Source organism: Diplotaxodon limnothrissa, linkage group LG3 (assembly GCF_057381915.1).
Source record: "Diplotaxodon limnothrissa isolate DT_005_m linkage group LG3, D_limnothrissa_male_GT1.1, whole genome shotgun sequence".
NCBI classification, from domain to species: Eukaryota; Metazoa; Chordata; class Actinopteri; order Cichliformes; family Cichlidae; genus Diplotaxodon; species Diplotaxodon limnothrissa.
This window is the reverse complement of record NC_140598.1, coordinates 31,582,018-31,604,289: the sequence shown is the minus strand read 5'-3', so window position 1 is coordinate 31,604,289 and position 22,272 is coordinate 31,582,018. Positions and strand designations below refer to the sequence as shown.

Below are 22,272 nucleotides of genomic sequence, written 5' to 3'. Positions count from 1 at the left end.
AAACTTATGTCCCCAGCTGGAATCAAAGTTTACCACCACACTATGAAACCAGGTACTGATTTCTTCTTTAAATAACAGACAAAAAATGTACAAGAACACTGTAAATCCTTAGAAATGTTAGTGTAATGGTGGAACCTTCCCTACAGCTTCAAGCTGCTAATACCTTCAAATTTTCACTACTTTTTTTAAACTTTAGTATTAACGACTATGTGATAATTTTATTACTTGTTCAATCATCATCTGTAATTGTTACAAAATACAGTCTGTCATTATTATTATTTCAAATGAATAAATGATGACTAATCTTCAGTGTGGTTGTAGCACTTCTTCATTTTCTGTCCTATATGGATGAAATGTTGTTCTACTAGAAAGAGCAGAAAGACAGTTTTTTTTTTTTTAGATTTGACAGTTTATTCAGTATATTTTCACACACTTTTAGAACAGGCTGGTTTAGTTGGATCACACACACATACACTCATACATACACGCTAGCTATTAATTTAGTATTACTACTAATTAGCTCCGTTGCCATTGTAATATTAATGGGTTTTAACAACTAATCTCTTCGGTGCTTCTTTCGACATCGCCGACAAACCTCATGCATACAGGAAGGACGGAAGAGATTACTAGAAGAGCATAGCATCCTTTAGACAGAGGGATGGATCCCTACAATAGAAGGAACAACAACACTTTCAGAAAATTAAATAATTTTGCTATACACCACAGGTGAAGCTGCTTACAGTTGCATCGTCCAAAAAGTGAAAATTGATCAAAGAGCCAAAAAGAGAGAAATTTGGTTATTCAAAAATCTAAACGGACTCTAGTCATGTTAAGATCTGTGTTTGTTTCACAGGGTAAGATAATAATAACAGGGTACAGACTCTGCATGACCAAATACTGACTGTACCATGACCATGACCAAACATTTGGTCATCAGACTTTAGTTCCAAATTTAGTCTTTTGTTAGCATCAATGTAGGCAGTTTTACATAAAGAGAACAGGTCACCCCAAAAATTAAAACATGATTCATTGCCTCCAAATAGCTCCTGCTCCTGGATCTCAGGATGGACTTCCATTTATAGCCCCCACCATTAGCAACTCTGATGAGAAGTTATGATGAGAATACAGAATTTAGCTTGTAACATTCGCCCACAATCTTCACGTAATCATCAAACAAGCATGCGTCTTTCTCCAGAAGTTAAATAAACCTGGTCTCTTCTGACTTCAGCCAGAATGTCAATGACGCAATAGGTCATCTGGCTTACAATCCATCACAATTCACTGCTTATTAACTTGAAAATAACAAACTGATCTTGACCTTAAGTACAGTTTAGGTGAAGACACATTAGTTGATCATTTTGTGCAAGTTCCACTAAAACTTCGCAAATACTTCAGGAAGAGTAGAGATTCTTGTGAACTATTAAGAGAAGGCAGATGCCTCAACATGGTCAAAGTTCAACGATCCTTTGGCCAGATGAGCTAAAATAACAAGATGGTATGGCCTTTAAGATAAGGAACCACAGAGTAAGATTACAGCAACTATGGTATACTTTTATAAAATGGTCTAAGAAAAAAACCATTTCAGTGGTTAGCCAATGGGCTAGGTAGGTGATCAGTTCCCTTTAATGGTTACACTACCTCAAATGTATGGAGTCAGAGAAAAACAGGAACTTAAATGCTTTTACATGGATACTTTTTGACTCTGTTTGAGCAAAAAGTTTAAAATAACATATTGTGACACTACAAACATGTGACCTGTCGATGCAAAACCTGTCAACGTGCTAGTAAATGTAAAACTCTTCAGTGCAAGAGAACACTTGTTAACATCTGATGAAAATGATAAGTCCCGGTTTAACTCTAACAAAAAGACAGAGACTGGGGTTTCCAAAAGTTATTCAGTTCTAAAATTAGCCTCACATTCAAGGAGACTGGGTACAATGGGTCGAAGATTTTATCCCCAAAACGCCAAAGGAGACAGTTACCATGTTGGCTTCCAAGAGCTTCAGTAAAAACTCTTGATGGTCTACATGTCACAGCTCTAAAGTCACAATCACACAGCTCTAGAGACTCTTTGACACTGACTGGCAACTCCTGGTTGCAAGGAAATATTTAGCATTTCCCAACTGGTTGCAAGTGGCTTAACAATGGCAAGTGACTTCTGGTAACCACTAGTTACCAGGGAAAAATGTGTATTCCCCAAACGGTTGCCAGGTGGCTGCTTGATGCTGCTTGGTAAAATAAGTCACAAGATAGAGATGATGTTGAGTCTAAAACCTTCTTGCCTTTGCTTTGGTTGCTAGGAGATTGCAGTGGTTGCGTGATGCAGAATTATCTGCAAACACTTATCACTGAGTGGCTTCGAAAATGAAAAGTGCAACATAAAGTTTAATAAGATTGTTTCCCTCCAAAGTAAAAGTTATGCCCTTTCAAACAAGATGGTATCAATGGTTTCTATTTCAGCCCCATGTTGCACTCTTCAGACCTTCAGAACCACCAGTGAGTAGTTTGCAACTGTTTGCAGACAAGTCTGCATCTTCAGTATAAACTACAGGAAACTGCTGCAATCTGCTAACAATCAAAGACATCACAAGGAGATTTCTGTTGCTGTTTGTGATCAATTTCAATGAGTTACCTCCAACAAATACTCCACATCTGGTTGGGAATGCATATTTTTACATACTGACTGGACCTTGCCAAGGTTCGCCAAGTGGTCTCTTGGCTTGTGTGACTAAGGAATTGTAAGGCAGATTAAAGAGCTCCACAGCTTTGGGAACCCGGGCTTGCAGACAGATTTCAGGCAACATTTCCCCAGTCATTCTGGTCAAAAGTCCACACAAACACACACACACACATACACACACACAGAGCGAGAACAGCTCTAGCTAATGCTAAGTAGTAACAGTTGTCAAGTAGAAATAGCACTCATTAACCATGGAGATATATATAACCTTATTAGTTCAGGTATACAAAAAACTTCAAAACAAACCAAAATTAATAAACAAAACAAAAAAAACAAACACCACCAGTAACAACATTTACCACAACATCAACGGCTTGTTGTCATCCTTGAACTTTCTGGAGGTCCGTCAGCCACGGCAAACTCTTTGATCTCAATCCATAAGATGAATCCGTTCAGACTCACATAAGTCCAGGTTCAAAACCAGATATATGCACACTGATCCAAGTATTAATCCAGTCTTTTGTACGTTGGCTACCAAAACAGTCTGCTTCGTCATGTCCTTTGTATGGTGGGACACTGCTTCTGTCCATGACAGCGTCGTATATTGTGAGAGGTATCCGTATGGACACCTCTGCCAAGAAAGTTGTACATGAAGTACGTGAAATACATGTTGTAATGCAGCATGGACACAGGATTTAAGGATATCACCAGGTGAACCCTGCACCATGGGGACCTGACCATTCTCATGTCTTTGCTTTTTTTAGGCAACAGTTAAACATTCCAACCTTTAAGAGTTCTGGTTTAAGCATTCACCTGCCAGTACGATCCAATAACACCACTGTGCACTATTTCTCTTATTGGAGTCAACACACTTTCCAACACACTGCAAATTTAACACACGTCTGTGAAAACTTTCAAACGCAGCTAACATTAACAGGCTGCAAAAACAAGTGCACTTTGTGGGAGCAGATATGAAGGCATCTCACCCTTTGTGCTCCAACCAGTTCAGTTTTAAGAATCCATGCGCTACAATGCTACAACACAAGATAACAAAGTGACAGTATACATTTTTGAATTGTATGCATTCGACTTGATGTTATACACCGACACACAGAGTCTCACAAATGTGTGATGGCGCACTTCCATCAAGCGCGTTGGAAATTACTTGTGTCCTTAAAACTGCACAATTATTCTACTGCTGTCAGGTGAAAAAGAAAAGAAAACACAGACAAAGGTAGGCAGAATTTGCTTGAACCACAGTAGAAATCCAAACCTTACAGATTTTACAATCAATGATGATGCATTCTTACTATGAAGCCTTTCAGAGGTGGTTATTCTGCAGCTCTCTCTCTGGCTATTTACACACAGACTCTTGCTGAAAAATATTGCTTTTCACTAATTTCACACTCTAAGGTGACTTTAAACACATTAGCCATTACTATACAAACATTATTCTGTGTCACTGACAAAATATACTCTACCTTCAAGTCTTTTTGTCACAAAATATCAATATTGACATGTTTATTATGTGAAGAGTGTACGAAACATTAATTGGTACCAACCGCTGCCAAAAAAATAAATCACAGTTCTAGCCAGATTGTGGGGCATCATTTCTAAGGCCTTAAAATATCTTGACTTACTGGCAAAACGTTGATTGGAATACATTTACTTGATCCCATTTTACCAGGACAAAGGAGAGTTGTCTATGAATAAGAGGTGCATGAAGCGTAAAGCAAGATGCTACTGTTTAGATGTATTGTATCATCTGACCTCAAACTCAGTGAAAGAGGCAAAGAAGGCAAGACGGGAACCATGACGTGTTTTGTCTCTGCTGTGTTTGGCGCTTTGTTTCTCTCTAAACGTACCCATTGTTTGCGTTTATTTATGTAAGAGCTTTTCTCTGTTGAATGGCTGACGCACAGGAAGCCTGCCGATCCTGTCCACCCCGAAAATCTTCTACACACAATCAGGATCGCAGGAAAAAAAAAACATCAACAGAAAAAAGTAAATGAAAAATAAAAAAAGCGACCCACCTAATTCTACCCTTCTGACAGACTTTTTCATCAAAAACGTCCCCTTAATGAATGAATCAGCTTTCCTGCTGTCAGTCAGCGTGAATCATCCGCCTACATCAGCCTCTCTTCAATTCCAAACCAGCCAATTTGTCCCCAGCACATTGCCAAACCTACGTCATCCCCCAAGACGAGCGAGGCATCTCTGGCTACATGTCTAACTATTTAAAGTTCCTTATTTTTTTTTATTAACCGTGGACAACATAATTTCTGTGAGGGGTGTGATGCAATCTACAGCGACAATCTGTGCAGTCTTAATTCAGTATTAATGACGAATTGTGACAGTCATCGGATCGGCTGAGTTTCTCTCTGAGCATTTAAATCCTCTGCATCACTAAAACAGCATTAATCTGCTAGTCTGCTGAATTTGGGGGAAACAACCACTTTTTAAGGTTTCTGGTGTAGCCAACAAAAGTCTGTATCAAGACTACTTCTGCCCATGAGTCATTGGTCTACAAATGCACCAAAACTTAGGCTAGCAAAAGCCTAAAAGCTAATGATTTTGTGGTTTTGCAAGTAAAATTACACAAATCCAATCCCTGACTGTTTGCCTTCATGCAACTTGCTGTGCAAACATGGTTAGAAAAATGAACTTGAAGTAGAAACCAAAATTATTAGCAATTATCATCAAGTGTTTGATGACTGCATGCAGCATATGTTTTGTAGATATTTAATGGCATGTCCATCTGCTGTCACAACCAAACCATGACTGAGATGGTTATTTGTTTAATGGAAACTAATAATGTCATCAATTACTTTGTGTTTACAATTTTTGTTGCTGGCTAACAAATTACTCCATCTGTTGTGAAAGCCTCCAATGTACATGAGTTAAAATCACGTTGGAACTGAAAACGTCAACCTCAAGACGATCCTACAATCAGAGTTAAGGTTAACTCTAACTGTAACCCTAATGTTTTGAATAAAGAAAACTATATTTTTGCTAGTTTCAAGTTTTGTGTCAGTTTTTCTTTTGCCCTGGATGCCAAAGCTCAGGAGAACAACTTTCAAAAGCTAAAAAAACCTATTGTTCAATACCACAGATTAGATTTTAGGGTTTAGTTCCCACTTTACAAAGACTTTCCTGTAACTGTGAACGCCACTTAATGGATGTGCAGATCCTTTACGATTGGGTGCTTCAGATAATGCTCCATAATCTTTGTTAGAGATATAGATTTTCTTCATAAATAGGCAACTGTCCAAAATGAAGTAATAATGGATGGGTAGAAATTTTAGAGGCCGCTTTTGCAGCACCATCTAAATGAGATAAAATTAGGGAGATGGGGCCCACCTAGCTGACAACAGCTCTGCAGTGTGGTAGTCCTAAAACTTCTCCAACATTGCATGGTATTTGAGTGAAAACCGCTCTTGTACCTGGATATGTCAAAAGTTGGCACAAGGACTCTTTATGATTCCAACTCATTTTAAGAAACTCTCAAGTCAGCCATCTAAAAATTGTGCATGCCTATTAACGGGACCTATTTTATCCTCAGTCAAAATCACATTTAACTAAAGCCTTTCCAGTTACAGAAAGATTTAAGGGTAAACACTATCGATCAGTTCTTGTTGTCTGGAACCCCTGTCTGGATGGCAAATGACCCTACTTATGTCAGTCACACTGTCTCCATGACAATGACGACTTCGCCGCTGTCCTCAGATGTTGGTGTTGTGGTGGCGGTCGGAGTACACAGTGTAAGTCCTTCCTCTGTGGTCACCTGACCCCTTGCAGGGCAGTCCACACTGTCATGGAGATCAGAGTCACTATTTCTTTTATCTCTCTCCCCTCCATTTCCTCTCCTGCCACCTTCCTCCTCCTCCTCTTCATCCTCCTCCTCTACTCGACACCTGCACACCTCGATCCCAGAGTCACCTGTGAGTCGCCGGTGTCTATACTGGCTCTCATCAGCTCCCATGTCCTCATCGTCGTCTTCGTCATTGTCCTTCTCCTCCTGGTCCTCGTCCTCATTCTCCCAACTGGGTGGTCCTGGCTCAAAGACATCCACGCAGGGGGAAAACAGAGTCTGTTTTGGTGGAGACTGAGTAGCACGAGGTGATGGTGAGAGGGAGGATGCGTGGCCAGAGGAAGATCCACCTTTGTCAGACTGGTGGAAAGCAGTAAGGGGGTCCAGAAGTAAGGCTGGAGCAGGAAGGGAGGTGGAAGAAAGGGCTTGAAGAGTTAGGGGAGGAGGAGGAGAAGTAGAAAGGGATGGGGGTGAGGATGGGGAGAGAGTCGCAAGGGGTGACTGACAAGTAGCATAAGAAGATTCAGACTCTATGGTTATAGCTGGGCAGGGGGAAGCAGTGGACACTTGTTCTGAGAAAGTGAGAAGTGGTGTAGGGGTGGACAGAGGCTCAGACTCAGAACCAGCCCCAGGGCGCAATTCAAATCCAGAACAAGAACCAGAACTAAAACACGCCTGGGCATTTGAAGGCAATGGAGGAATATGGTCAAACTCAGACAATCGAGGCGGGACCAGAGAATGACCTGAATGATCTGTTTCTGCAGTTGAATCCAGGCAAGATGTTGAAACAGCAATAGACCCTAAATGCTGGGATAAGTGTGACCCAGGGCTGGGATGACCCTCGACTAAACCTGATCCAGGTGATAGTTCTAGGTTCTGGCACTGAGTTAGGATGGGTAAAGTTGGTGCTGCATCTGTGACTAGGGCAAGATTTGCATGCCTTGGAGACAGAAGGCTATTAACTGGTGAATCTGCAACTACCCCAGCTTTAGGCTGTGGATTTGGAAGCAGGATATGATCTGAAGTTACCAAATCTGGAGGTTGTGTAAGCTTTAGAAATAGTGATTGTGGTTCCTGACCTTGTGTAAACTTTGTATGTTCTTGGACTGGAGACTGGGTAAGCTTTGTAGGTTCTTGGACTGGAGACTGGGTAAGCTTTGTAGGTGATGGAATTGGTACAAGAGTTGGGTCAGGAGTTAGGCAACCAGAAACAGAGCTTGCTATTGGAGACAAAGTTCTTCCAGCATCTGGTGATGGAACTGAGGCTGGGCTATTAGGAGAACTGACTGTATCAAAAGTCCTTGTTAAATTTAGTGTTTCCAGTGATTTTATGGTTATAGAAGAGTCAGAAGCAGTTGGGGTAGGAAGCCTTGACATTAAGGGAATCTTTGGGGTATCGTTTTGGACAGTATTGGTGTCCATTGCTGGGCTTTGTATTATTTGGATGGAGGGGAGTGCTGTGTCAACAACATTTGGACTAGGGAGTGTACTTGAGCTACAGGTGCTGACTATTGGGGTACATGGTGCTATGTCAAGCTGCTGCTTTATGGGAGATGTAGTCCCGACTGGGAGGGTGAGCTGAAAACCAGGTGAGGGTGGAGGCTGAGGGGAGGCTGCCCTGGTAACAACCGCCACAGTAACAGTCTGGTTGGAAACCGATGAGTTTGTGGCAACTGCTGTATGAGCTCCAGCACCGCTTACGTCAGCAACGTCAAGGACCATCCTCTCAGAAGCAACCTGCGTCTCGTTTGAATTCAAGTAGGTTGCAGCTGCAGAGATGGTCTCCATGGTGACATCAAGGGTGAGAGGCGTGGCTTCGCTGGGTGTGGAGGCATGGCTAGTGTCAGTCTCATATGTAATGGGTGCCGACAGGGAGGAGCTACACGGAGAGGAGGGGCAGCAGGAATCACAGGAACAGCTGGAGCTACAGGAAAGATTTACAGATATTGAATAACACCTGAATATTATATACTAAAGCTGCAAAAATCCAACTCATAAGGTAAACACAGTAATCAGTGACAGAAAAATTGTTTGAATGGTATTATCAGTACTGAAAATGCTACGTTGATGAACAAAATGAACCTTCTGGGATTTTCTTACCTGGATTGAACGTGCATCAAGACGGTATTATCAGTAGTTTAAATAAATAATAGCGGTAGCAAAAATACTGGGAGTAGCTATTATTTGTGATAGTACCACTAATACCAGTGACACTTGACGTTACACTTGAGCTGAGGTAGGAAAAGCGCCTGGTTCCAAATCAGTAATTACTGCTACTTTTGCTGTTGCGGTAGTAGTTATAGTAGTATCACCACTTGTACTTCCTGTACCATTAGAAAAACTCTTACCTGTTGTCTGAGCTGAGGGAGGACGGCCCATCGCTGTGCGGCCGGTGCAGCAAGGGACCGTGTTGTGTGAGCAGATGGGGGTCGGCGGTGCGTGGAGGTTGAGGGTATCGAGGGGTGGTGAAGACGGAGCTGTAAGGAGGAGGAGGAGTCGAGGGCTGAGCTGCCACCTCCTCATAGGAAGGCAACTTCAGGGATGCCAAGAAACCTACAAGCAGAAGAGGGAAGGAAGGTTAGCACAAAGACACTGGTCAGTGGCCCTTTTCTTTTGTTTTTTTCTACATTTGTTTTGATGTAATGCACCTAGAGGGCAGTGGGATTGCTTTTTTTAAGCAGTCCCTCAGCAGGTTGATAGTGGTAACTTTGTTAAACTGAACTTAATAAAAGCCCAACTCAACAAAAGTGCTCTCTCCTGCAGCCATGTCAAAAGGTGGAAACCAAGATTCGAAAATCTTGTCCTATTTAGCAATATTTTTTCTATAGAATGTGAATTCATTTGTATTCCTAGACATGCAAGATATCATGGTTTTCCAAATAAATAAACAATACCCCCCTGCCAAGGGGGGCGCTACAGCGAGTAGCTCCACAAATTAGATTTTTTACGCTGGACTCCCAAAGCGGCTTTTATCCCCTCATGGGTAATTATAAATTACGCCTGGGTGATCTACCCCAAAAAAGTCCATACCCGAGTTTAAAAAACGATCGAGGTGTTGTGGTCCAGCAAGCATCTGTGATTTATATGACGTAGCCTTGATCTGAATTACAATAATGACAAGTGGGCAGCTTGATGCCGAGGCTCTACAAACAAAACCTGATGCATTTACAGATGCACTTCTCTTTGGAGTGCATTTTAGCACAAAGTTGCTGAAAACCTTTGGTCTATGTAACTCATTATGCAGGCAAGATATATGCTAATGGAGCTTTTTCTGCCAGCTGTAGACAGAACAAGTGATGAAGACAGTGTGATTTATCTGGAAGTAGCAAGACACTTAGAATTCTTTGATCATGCAAACCCACTGCATGGGGTGGGTGTAGCAGAGGAGGATGCTAGGGGACAGGATGAAATGGAGGAAGATGATCTGCTGTGACGAACCGCAAAAGGGTGCAACTGCATAAGGCAAATTCATAAAAATCAAACAAACAAGAAGTGGTTCAATTGTGATGCCACTTTAACTCGATTAGCACAGCGTTAGCATGATCCAACATCTCCTAGCTTGAGTGACCCCTGCTTCTACTTCAGCATATTGGAAAATGACTGACTGCATAATAAGACTTCAGTAAATTAACCATTCATTTGTGCTATTTTGCAGACACAGACCAAGAATGGGATGTGTGGAAGAGATGCATCACATGAAGATCTACTGCAACTTAAATTTTTCTCTGCAACACTTGAAGAAATGTGCTGAAAACCTTTTTAAACATATAAAGAAGCAAAAGTACATAGACTGTACACAGCTGAAGCCTAATATGCATTAAAATGAGCTGATATGTAGCGCCCAGTGAATATTTTTAAGTCATGCAAAAAATTATTCCAACGTTTAAAAGAAAAGAGAAGAAAAAGAAGAAAAGAGGGTAAACGTCTTCACAGGAATCATTCTTTAAGGCCTCCACACTGTAAATTTCCACTGAGTCGTCACAGCCACAGATTACAAAAGCGGCACGTCACTTGACTTGACAGCCGAGCATCAGTCACAAACAAGAACAGGCTTCATTGTCTTGATGCTGTGAGTGGAGTTTAGAGGCAGCTCTCATACAGACAGAGATCCGAAAGGTCCTAGAAAACCAGAAACCTATGGTTTTCCAGCCTCTGTTGTTTTGTAACAGTGCTCGGAGCTTCAGAACGAAGCCTTTTTTTTCTCCAATCAGCCAGAAAAAGATGAAGTTTGGAGCATCTTATCTTTAACCTTCTGTCCAGTTTTGACGAGTCTTGTTGTGGCTGGTTCTCGCTTTAGCCCTGCTGTGATGAGGTACGGATAGAAAAAAAACAAGCCTAATCTAAACACCTCATTTTTCAAATAGCCACTGAAAGCATCCAGAAAACACAGATTCAGGTTTCTTACTGAGGTCCAGCATAGAGGAGGGGTAGGAGTTGGCTCCATGGTAGGCCAGCAGGCTGATCTCTCTCTGTCTCTGCTGCTGCTGGACTCTGAGTTTGGCTCGACGGTGTCGGTACGCACAGCAGCAGCTGAACAGGATGAGGACGGTCCACAGCAGCCAGAACCCTGAACACATCACACACACACAGATTTCACTGTGATCATATGAAAATCTTCATTGACTTTAAATGTTTAGTCACATACAAGAATAAGTCCTTATATACAGAACCAAATAAACCAACGATGACATGACGTGATGCAAAGCATTGTTGTTCATCTGAAAATGTATGAGAGTAATTTACAAAGTGCAGTAAATGCTTAGAGTCTACAGGAGCTTGGCAGAGAGATTCAAATATTCTGGGAAAAGTGAAACATGAGGAAACTGTTTTGTGGGTTCTTGTACAGTGAGAGCTCGGACCACCACCCTGTCACATAAGTCTCATTATTGGTGGGTGTTGAACACCATCAAGGGCGCCATTTGTCACCAAATCTTCTGGTTTTTTTAGGCGCAGCCAACAGCAGAGATGTGGAGGACCTCTCTGCTGCTGTGCTGGGTTTATCATGCGTTGACCTCCAGTAAACTGTGGGGCGGTTTGCTCTGGAGTGTAACATGGCTTTAATGGGAAGTGGCACATCTAAGTTGAGGAGTAGGTGCTGACGTGCTGGAGCGCATGCAGACGCGTCTGTGTGGTCACAAAAAAAAAGGTTGACCCTCACTCTCGCCATCTAGTGATTAAATTCACATTCAGATTCGCATGTACATAAACTGAGTCGAGGACAGGAAGCAAAATTGAAGCTTTAGGAAATCAGCCATCTGGGAGGGACTAGGGGTTTCTACTTCTTTACATTTAAAGGAGCCATGAGAAGTTCAGGCATCTGATCATGTGATGCCTCATTGGTGAGTTCGGCTATGTTGGTTATGTCCAACTGGGACAAGAGCTGGGGGATTTGGTCAGGTCCTGTTACCTGGACGAGCAGCAGAAAAATGTTATCAAAGGTTGGAAATCACACAAAAGCTATCTAGTTTGCATCCAGAAGAATGAAGTTATGATAAAAAAAATGAACAAAAACATAATTAACTTGTTTTCCTAAATGCTAATATTATAACAGCCTTGTTTTGAAAGAGATAATTCACTCATACTTTTCTATAAAAAATTCAAGTCAGCCCATTAAGCGGTTGTTAGTGGTTTGATATTCTTTTTCTGTTAAATAAATAAATAAAAATCAGCTAACTGTAAAGCAGCAGCAAGTAAAGCAGGCTTCCTTTATTATTATTCAGTACAAGCACTCCTACAGCTGCATACATGCATGTATAAGAGTGACAGACCCAATTAGGAGTGCAAAATGATGCTGAGACAGCACCTTAAGTCACCGCTACATTACACTGAGCCTTAATAAATGAACTTACACCAGAGTTCGTAGTAGTAGGTGCAGCAGCCGGTCTCTCCGCAGCAGTGTCCTGTCTCACACAGGTATCCTCCGTTAACGCTGGCACCCGGGCAGTACCGCGGTCTGCCCAGCAGGGGCTGGCTGCCACCGGAGTGGTACTCCATAGCACCCCTGCTTCATGCACACTTAGCCCCGAGCCACCGCTGCCTGCTCGCCGCAAGCCGCTAACTAGGCGTTAGCTGCTAAAACGTGTGATCCCGGTTGCAAATCCAGCTACATTTTTTCATGTAATCTGTTTTGTAGCCAAACTTTACTTCAGGAGCAGATAGCCTGTTATTCTTAAATTCTGGTCAGTCAGTAAATCCAAATAGCTTCAAAATTAAGCTAATCTACATTTTCAGCGCAGGTGAAACACCTAAAATGATAGATTCAGGCAGTTTCAGCGACGCCTCTGTGATAGCAAATTACTGAGCTTATCACCAAGAAGGACCAGAAACCAGGCGGGAACTTCTGCATCCAAAGAGAGACCGACGGGGCAGAGAGGGGCTTCCTCATCCGTTAGCACCACTCATGCACGATTTAAAGGCTACAGAACAGCAGCACCTACACCACCCTCATGTGACAGCTACTAAATCCTGTTAGTACTGCAGCTGCAAGAGAGCGCTGGGGAGGAGACAGGATGACAGCCAGTAGGAGGCTCTGAACTGGAGAGAGAGGAAAAAAACAAGAAGAAAACAATAGTTAATTGATAAGAAACAAGACAGGGTGTCTCTCTCTCTCACACACACACACACACTACTACAGGCCTGTTTGATATTCATTGCCGCAGCGAGTCAAAGCACAAGTGACACAAAGCTGCCACTCTGTCCATGTCACACACACACACACCCGTGTTTGCACTTGTGTCCTTGTGAGAACCGTTGCTGGCATAATTCACCGCCAGAGTCCCACCCAACTCTGATGGACGGGCTCACACACAGGGACAGAGGATCAACATTTAAAAAAACTTCAGGTGAGAAAGTAAAAGTGGCACTGAGACATGAGAGTAACGTTAATGAGTAGCAATTAAAATAAACTGCTGATGTTTGCAGTCATGGTAAAAAGAAAGTACATCTTCATTCTTATTCTAATTTTTTATGAATCTGAGCATATAAAAATCTTCCAGTTCTTAGGTCTTAAAACTATTTAAATACATCCTAAGATGAACAACGGCTCACAGCTTATTACACGGTTTCATTGTTTGTTTAACGTAACTCTAGCAGTAATGCAGAAGCAGTGCATGAAAAAAGTACACCCTTACAGGAATTCAGAGGCTAAGCAGCAGCCAGCTGCTGATAATCAAATGCACTTGATTAAAGTCATCATCAGGAAGCGTGAGCACCTCTCTGAAAGCAGGCGTTCTGGTGGTTTGCTGGTCTGCAGCATTCAGATGTGTGTTAACACAATGTCGAGGAGTAAAGATATCAGCAACAATCTTAGAGCAGCAACTGTTGATATCAAATGGGAAGGGTTATGAGGATATTTCCAAACAATCTGAAGTCCATCATTCCACATCATTTTCTGAAATGGAAAACACTGAAGGCAGCTGACAATCTTTCCATGAGTGGACATCACAGCTAATTCACCACAAAATCAGAGCAACATCTCAGACTCGTCAGGCCTCAGTTAGCATGTTAAACATTAAAGTTCATGACAGCACAATCAGAAAAAGACTGAACAGGTGTGCCAGGAAAAAGCCTACTCTCTCTAAAAAGCACACAACAGCACGGCTTAGGTTTGCTTCTGAAAAAATCTATTTTTCAAGACTTCTAGAACAAAGTCCTTTGGACAGATCAGACCAAAGCAGAGACGTTTGGCCATAACGTAGAAAACCAAACACAGCACATCAGCACGAATACTGCTTCATACCAACTGTCAGCATAGTGGAGGATAGGTGATGATTAGGGCTTGTTTTGCAGCCCAGGACCTGGGCACGGTGCAGTCATTGAGCAAACCATGAACTCTTCTATGTCAGTGTTTTCCAACCACTGTACCGTGGCATATAGGTGTGCCGTGGAAGATTATCCGGTTTCACCTGATTGGTACTCTAAGGCTACGTTCACACTGCAGGTCTTAATGCTCAATTCCGATTTTTCGATCCGATTTTTTTGGTCTGGTTGTTCACACTACAAATAAAATGTGACAACAAACGCCCTCTAGTGTGAACCCTCAAAGCGGCCCGCATGCACAAAAGAAGACGTCACACACAACACGCTCTGTTTACAGAAGTAAATATGGCGGCTACAGAGCTAGTAGGTGTTGTTGTAGCAGTCTATCAATTTGTGAGCAGTCGTAACCGACAGAATTTTGACAAATTAATTAGAGAAAGAAAGACACTGAGAAAAAAGAGAGCCCGTGCTTTAACAATGGCCTTGTTTGATGCAGTGGCTGCTACTTCCGTGCAGAGGTTTGTCTTCTTTGGCGCTGATAATTGGCGTCTGTCTTGTGTCAGTGACGTAAAAGATGGATTTAATGCGACATGACCATTCAAACAGCAGTCGCTTTGTAAAACATCAGACATGTATCAGATTCAGTACCACATACGAAAGTGACCCAGATCGGATTTGAAAAAATCTGATTTGTGCTGTTCACACTGTCATACCATGATCGGATATGGGTCGCATAGTGTCAAAAAAGGTCGGATTTGATGCACTTTCACCTGCAGTGTGAACGTAGCCTTAGTGATCGGCATGAGTAACAGGCAGAACAATTGCATTCTCTTCCACTAGAGGGCAGTGCAACTACCTGCTCTAATTAAACAAGTTGCCATCTGCCAGTAAAACAGAAGAAGATGAAGAAGGAATGACATAATAGTCATGCTGCAAGTGAGATGATGCAGCTCGTAATAGCAATAGATAAGTATTTGAAAAGAAAAAGTAGTCTATCTGACCTGGGTCCTGGAGAAAATTCTGACCCAGATGAAGGCCCTAGCATGAGTACTGGTCAGAAAAAAAAGCAAAAAATGTATACTGGGGACAAGCCGAGCCAACTCAGCTATACCTGGTGTGCCGTAGGGCTGCCCAATTAGTCGACTAGTCACGGTCGACGACTAATTTAATAGTCGACGCGTCATTTGAAGCTTTGTAAGATCCCAAAAGACGCAGAAATAAGTAGTAGGATTTAAGCGTGTAATAACGGACTGAAACAGAAGATGGCAGCACTGCATGTACAAGGATGCCAGCTGCCGTTAAACCCTGAAGAAGAAGAAGCAGTGTCTGGTATCGTAGCTGTGTCCAAATTCAGGAACCACATCCTCCTGTAGCCGCATTTGTAGGCCTATTACGTTACAGCGACACGACGAAGACTGTCCAAATTCGAAGACTTCGACAAATGCAGCCGACAAATGCGCCCTTCATTTCCCCAGATTTGAAGGATGGGTTGGGTGTATTCTTTGTGGCCCAACCTATCCCAGAATTCATAGCACGGCCCAGCTCAGTTTACAACAATGGCGGCAGCTAGTTAGTTTTAATATTACTCTTATTATTCTTTCTGGGTCACAAAATAAACGTTTAGCATATTTTCAGGCGAGAATGTAGCTGTGTAAACTTCAAATATCTGCTCAGTTTATCAAGACACCACATATTTTCAAAAGCGCTCCAACGTTTTCGGAAACGTCTGTTACCCACCAGCTCGATAGCGAGCCGGGGTTCAAGGCTCACTAGAGCCCGTGAGAACACCGGACTCCCGGCAAATCGTTTTTAAAACCACCGCCGTCTTTCACTACTCAAGTTAAACATGATATATAAGTCACTTAGGTAACTTAAAAATGTTATTATTTGGATTTTTTCAGTGTTTTACTTGTTCCTGAGTAAATCGGTTTGGCTGAGATTAAAGTTATAGAATAAACGTCAAACAGAAATCTGATTAAACAGAAGTGTGAGATGGTCGAGAATATACTCCGATGTCCTGTTATATTTTAGCGAGCGAGAAGCAGACGGCTGAGTTTATTAAACTCCACTGAGACAATCTGCGAATTTCATTAAAATTTAATAAACTATCATCTTGTCTTTATTTTTAGTTAGCACATACATTAAACACTTAAAGCTGTAAGCTAATGATAGTTATATAAGAGCAGATGCATGCTGGTGCAATAAGCTGTACGTTTTACGTCCAATGGATGATGATCTGATTAGTCGACTAATCGCAAAAATAATCGGTGACTAGTCGACTATCAAAATAATTGTTTGTGGCAGCCCTAGTGTGCGGGGATAATTATCAATATGGTTTTTGTGACATTTTTGTTTAGGTGGTGTGCCATGTGATTTTTCTGATGTGAAATATGTGCTGTGGCTCCAAAAGGTTGGGAAACAGTGACCTATATAACAAAGTATTCTGGAGTCAAATGTGAGGCCATCTTAATTCACGCAACTGGACAACGATCCCAATAACACCAGCAAATCTACAACACAACAACTGAAAAACATAATAACCAGTGTGCTGCAGTGGCCCAGTCAAAGTCTAGACAGCAAAGTGGAAAGCTGCCATTAGTCCTAAAGAGTGCTGAAACAATGCTGTCAAGAAGAGGCGACGTGAGGAGCTGATAAAGTCATACAGGACATCAGAACCACCTTTGGCTGCAAACTATGAAATCATGGGGTGGGCTTAGATTCTCACACACTGCGTCTTCATTTTAGCTTTATTTTTGTTAAATAAAATGTAATAAGGAATGACAGCACAATCACATCACATGGTTTGTTTATCTGAGCTTGTAAATCCTTAAAACTGAAAGAGATTTTTTTCACGTCTGCAGGAAGTCTGTTTTCACTGGTGTAGTTAAGGAAAATGAAATTAGCGACATCCCGATGTCTCTCTTACTCGTGGCTCAGTTTTTGAGGACGCTTTTCCTTTTTTGCATGTAAAATAAATGTTTAGCTAAAAATTTCTGGCAAGATTCACATTCCCCTCTGTACCGTCCGATGAGTGAGAGACACTGCGCTGCTTCTAACTCATTTCAGTATAGACCCGTTTATTGATTAATCAATAAGAAGAAAATTAATCTGTGATCTGTGTACGTAAAACAATCTTTAGTTTCAGGTTCTCAGTCGTGTCTAATGCTCCAGCTGGCGGAGAAGTAAACTGAAAAAAATAACCTTTTTAAAAGAGATTTGATTGTGAAATTTGTTTTGTTTTTGGCGTTTTATTGTAACACTATATTACAGAGCAAACATATCACCATATCACAACAACAGTCACCTGAAGGCACTTTATATATAAGGTCAAGACTCTGCAATAATAACAGATTATTCAGCAGCAGCTGGTTGTAGCCTGATCACATTGTACTCTGTATCAAACAGTTATGTCTTTAAAATGAAGTTAATTTTCATGTTTCTATTATACACAAATACACCAGCCGAATATCATTACCACATTCTTGACTACCATCTATAAACAAGATGGCAGAAAAGATAAACAAAGCCAAAGCACAGAAGTGTTGAAAACTGCTTAATTCAAAAGTAAATCAGACATCCAACTCTGCATTGGTTTATGCATCTAATTTCCCCATTTATAACTGCATTGCTATAACTCATTGATTTCTCTTATTTTAAGAAGGACGTGACATCTGACTGAGAGTTCCTAAAATGCGATCATACTTGTTTTTCTTCAGCAAGCAAAGGAGGAATTCATAATGCAAACATTAACAGTGATTCTTTTTTTGTGTGTGGAATAAACTTAAACCCTCAAAAAAGCCCTGTAGAAAGGTAAAAACCAAAATGTCCTCAGTACGTATAGATGTCCTCACTCCCTAAAACTCAGTGGTCCCCACACTGACAGATGGACAAGTGGACAAACACAGTGCTGCAGAGTTCACAGGAAAAGCTGGTGGTCTGTACAGGACTTTCTTTACTGGGCCAAGTTCTAGCTGCATTCTGCAGTACTACAAACACGCGCGCGCACACGCACTCACACATTCTTTGCAGCCTGGTAAACATGATGGCTGATGGTCAGTGAAGGCAACACGCGCGCACACATAAAGGCCATATGTGTCCATACAGAGAGACGTCAGTAGTAAACACGTACACGTTATTTATGGCCGCAGAAGCCTGGAGCCGCTGACTGAACGCAGGTTTTACTCAGACCCAGGCAGTCTGTAGACCTCAGCTGCCGTTAACGGTAAAACCCCCCGGTAGCTCATAAACAAAAACAGCCCTACCGCTCCGTCCGTCCGCCCGTCCTCCACTGGGTCAGTCTGCGGGACTGGCTGCTTCTGCAGTCGGTGTGATTCCTGTTTGTCTGCCGCGGTGTCGGTGCTGGGTACGCCGGGGCCTCCTCTCTCAGTCTCTCTGGTCCCCCGCCTCCTCGCGCTCCCTTCTCAGTGCGACCCTCCGCCAGCCCCGCCGCCATCAGCGCCAGCAGAACGTCAAGCATGCACAGCGCGAGACCACACACCTCCGCCCTGTCACCACTGTTCCTTTCAAAGTAAATACCTCTTTTAAAAAGTGCAACAGAACTAATGTGTATTTTCATAACTGTGCCACAAAATGCAAACCAGTCAACTAATCACGAAAACTTTGTTTTTTACCACTTTACATACACATCTATGACAAGTCTCTGAAAGTCTGACCTGATGGATTTTACACTCAAATATGGGTTTTCTTGCATGCACCATTAAACAGAGAGCATTGGGAAAAACGAAAACAGGAATGAGGGGTGAATTTGTACAAGCCATGGAGTTCCACAGGGCTCTGATATAGAGCCTATACTTCTTGTTCATGTTTAAATTATATTCTTGTTAAAAAAAAACAACGACAACAACTCGCAACAAGTGATCGATGGGTTATTTTTCCTTCTATTCTTTTTAAATAACTACCTTATCAAATTATATTCAAGGTTCAAGGTTCAAGGTTCTTTATTTGTCACATGCATAGTTATACAAGTATAACACACAGTGAAATGTAGCCTGACACGCTCCTCGACATGTGCAAAAAAGAATTGGGGGGGGGGGGGGGGTAGAGGAAAAACATTATATATATATATATATATATATATATAGTACATACATTGGGTGAATGTGCAGTAGTAGCAGCAAGCAGGTGAATTCTGTACATTAATATGAATAGACATCTGACTATTTTACAGGATAGACAATATAAACATATTTAAAATTAAAGGAATTGAAATGTACATTGTTCCTTGGTTTAGAGTGTCTGGAAGAGAGTCCTGTCTCAGTCAATTATAGATGATGTGAGAGGGCGGGTGTGTGTGTTTAGGGCACGGATGGCTTGGGGATAGAAGCTCCTCTTGAGTCTCTCTGTCCTTGCCCGGAAGATGCGGAACCTTCTACCAGATTGCAGAAGTTGGAACAGTTTGTTGCCAGGATGGGACGGGTCCTTCAGTATCTGCGCTGCTCTAGTCCGGCATCTCCTGGTGTAGGTGTCCTGAAGCGGGGGGAGAGCAATCCTGCAGCAGCGTTCTGCTGTACGGATCACTCTCTGGAGAGCTTTTTGGTCCTTCACACAGCTGTTCCCAAACCACGATGTCATGTTCTGTGTGAGGATGCTCTCCACAGCGCCTGTATAGAAAATCCTGAGGATCTTTGGAGAGACCCTGAACTTCCTCAGTTGTCGTAGGTGATACAGGCGCTGCCTAGCCTTTTTGGTCTGGACCTGAATGTGGGCAGCCCATGTCAGGTCTGAGGAGATGTGGACACCAAGATACTTGAAGGACTGCACCCTCTCCACTGGAGCTCCATTGATGATAATGGGCTTGTAGTCTCTGTGCTTACTCCTTCTGAAGTCCACCACCAGCTCTTTGGTCTTGCTGACGTTCAGCTGGAGGTGGTTGTCCTGGCACCACGATGCCAGATTCTTCACTTCATCCATGTAGGCCGCCTCATCGTTGTTGGAGATGGCACCCAACACCACTGTGTCGTCAGCAAACTTCACAATGTTGTTGGAGCCATGGGTGGCCACACAGTCTGAAGTGTAGAGGGAGTAGAGCAGTGGCGAGAGGACACATCCCTGAGGTGCTCCTGTGTTGATGGTGATGCTGTTGGAGAAGCACCTGCCCACCCTCACCACCTGAGTTCTGCCAGTGAGGAAGTCCAACACCCATGCACACAGACGGCTGTTAAGTCCCAGATCCCTCAGCTTTGTGAACTTTGTGAGCTTTGTGCAGGGCACTATTGTGTTATATTAAGGCTTAAAATGTACATGATGTACATGATGGGGGCGTGGTACTTAATTCTGATCTTATTCAATCAACATTATTGGCGGTACGCAGCCCCATAGACAGGAGGCAGTAGGGGCCTTCGACACCTACTAGTTTATTAGAAGTTTTTTTTTTAATCATCCATTCACATAGATGACCACTAACAGAGGTATAGGAAGACTCCATAATCTGTTGCTGCTGGCTTCCAGTTGATAAGGCAATATTTACAGGTAAAATTATTTAAATGGAGAGCATAACGTCCATTGAATGGACTGATAATGATGAGCCAAAGCAGGTGCTTTGACAGTGGATGGCAGCACGGGCTGACTTCAGTTAGCCTGCGCCACCTGAACTGTGTTTGTGCTGTTGATGCCTTTTAATTTTAATGAAAGTCCATTTTAATGAAAGTATCTGACAAATAACAAGGCTGCTGTGCAGTTAATTCTACTAAGAGGTCATCTAAGATGTCTGTGCTCTAGTAATAGTGAATGAAATTCTAGGATTTTATTCAGATCTTGCCTAAAACCACCATACTGGCAGTGAAAAAGCTGTGGCTTCAAGATTCAAAACCAGTGAGTGAAATCATGGTGGCTACATCGTGTAGACTCCAAACATTTTGGTCAGCATTTGCCAAGCCAACTGTATAAATGAAGTTGGCTTGGGGCCTGGAACCTGGAACAAGAGCCTGGAACAAGAGCCTGGAACAAGAGGAGACTAATGTGCAGAGTAGCAACAGCAAAATGTTTAGAAAGATATGCACAATATTAACTGCAAATACAGTATTAATACAGTATTAACAGATATGCGGTTAAAGTAAAGTACCCCATGAAACTATATACTATATATAATATAAATATTAAAAATATAAAATATGTTTTAAAGAAGTGTTTGTATATTTTAAGTTATTAGTATAATATAAAAGAATAAATCTGTGTAGAGTCATGTTGTTTCATGTGTTTTTTATATAAAATACGAGTGTATATCTAAAGTAAATATAATGTTTCACATGGCATCATCGAAAGACAGTTTCACCTTTATTCAGTTTTTTATGCAGCAAAGTCGATACATTTGTAGCGTCGCCCATTGCGAGTTTTATTTTGTAAAAACCATGAAACTAAAACGGAAGTTGTGCGTGTGCGCTTTTCTCTGACTGCACCGCCACGAGCCAGCAACAGCTGCTGCTGCAGCACATCCCTATCGGTGTGTCGGTGAAACCAGGAGAGAGAAAAAAACACACCTCACCGACGAGGACGTGTCTGTATGTTCATCAAGAAATAATCAATTATATCGACATGTCCTCGCGCGCAGGTACAGAAAACCTCAGACCAAAGGCACGTTCAGGTTTCACAGGAAATAAACAGGTCCTAACAATAAATCTTAGTATAGAAGAAAAAAGAGGACCATGGTTTCTCAGTACGGACGCACTGGTATCTGATTGGCTCGAGGTGGCGGGCTGGGAGCCAATCAGAACACCTTGAGGGATTTTGCCGGTCCTAGCAACAAGAAGAAACACCAAAGGGTTTCGCACTTTTCTCAAAAGAGTAAAAAAGGAAATGTGGTGAATTTATTGAAACTTTTACTGCTAAACTTTCTTCTTCGCTGAATCACGTGCTCTGACACACATCTGAAAATCTGCTTCGCACCGTTTTTTGTGTCAGAAATCACTCCGAGTTGTGAGAAATGCATTAAGAGGGTTGAGAAAACTCAGAGCTTTAACAATTCTTCTTTAACTGAACAAGGACTTTATAAATCTATTATAAACTA

At 42.1% G+C, this 22,272-nt stretch overlaps 1 protein-coding gene across 1 annotated transcript; it reads right to left on the bottom strand.

Annotated features, from left to right (window-relative positions):
- Positions 1–409: 409 nt before the first annotated feature.
- LOC146635378 (uncharacterized) lies at positions 410–18,694 on the bottom strand. The gene is made up of 5 exons (XM_085346880.1): positions 18,512–18,694; positions 12,341–13,025; positions 10,897–11,058; positions 8,840–9,044; positions 410–8,415 (listed from the first exon to the last, which is right to left on the bottom strand). Exons 2-5 carry the CDS (start codon positions 12,483–12,485, stop codon positions 6,363–6,365), a joined length of 2,565 nt encoding a protein of 854 aa, XP_085203006.1. The 5' UTR covers positions 12,486–13,025; positions 18,512–18,694; the 3' UTR covers positions 410–6,362.
- Between the last annotated feature and the right edge of the window lie 3,578 nt (positions 18,695–22,272).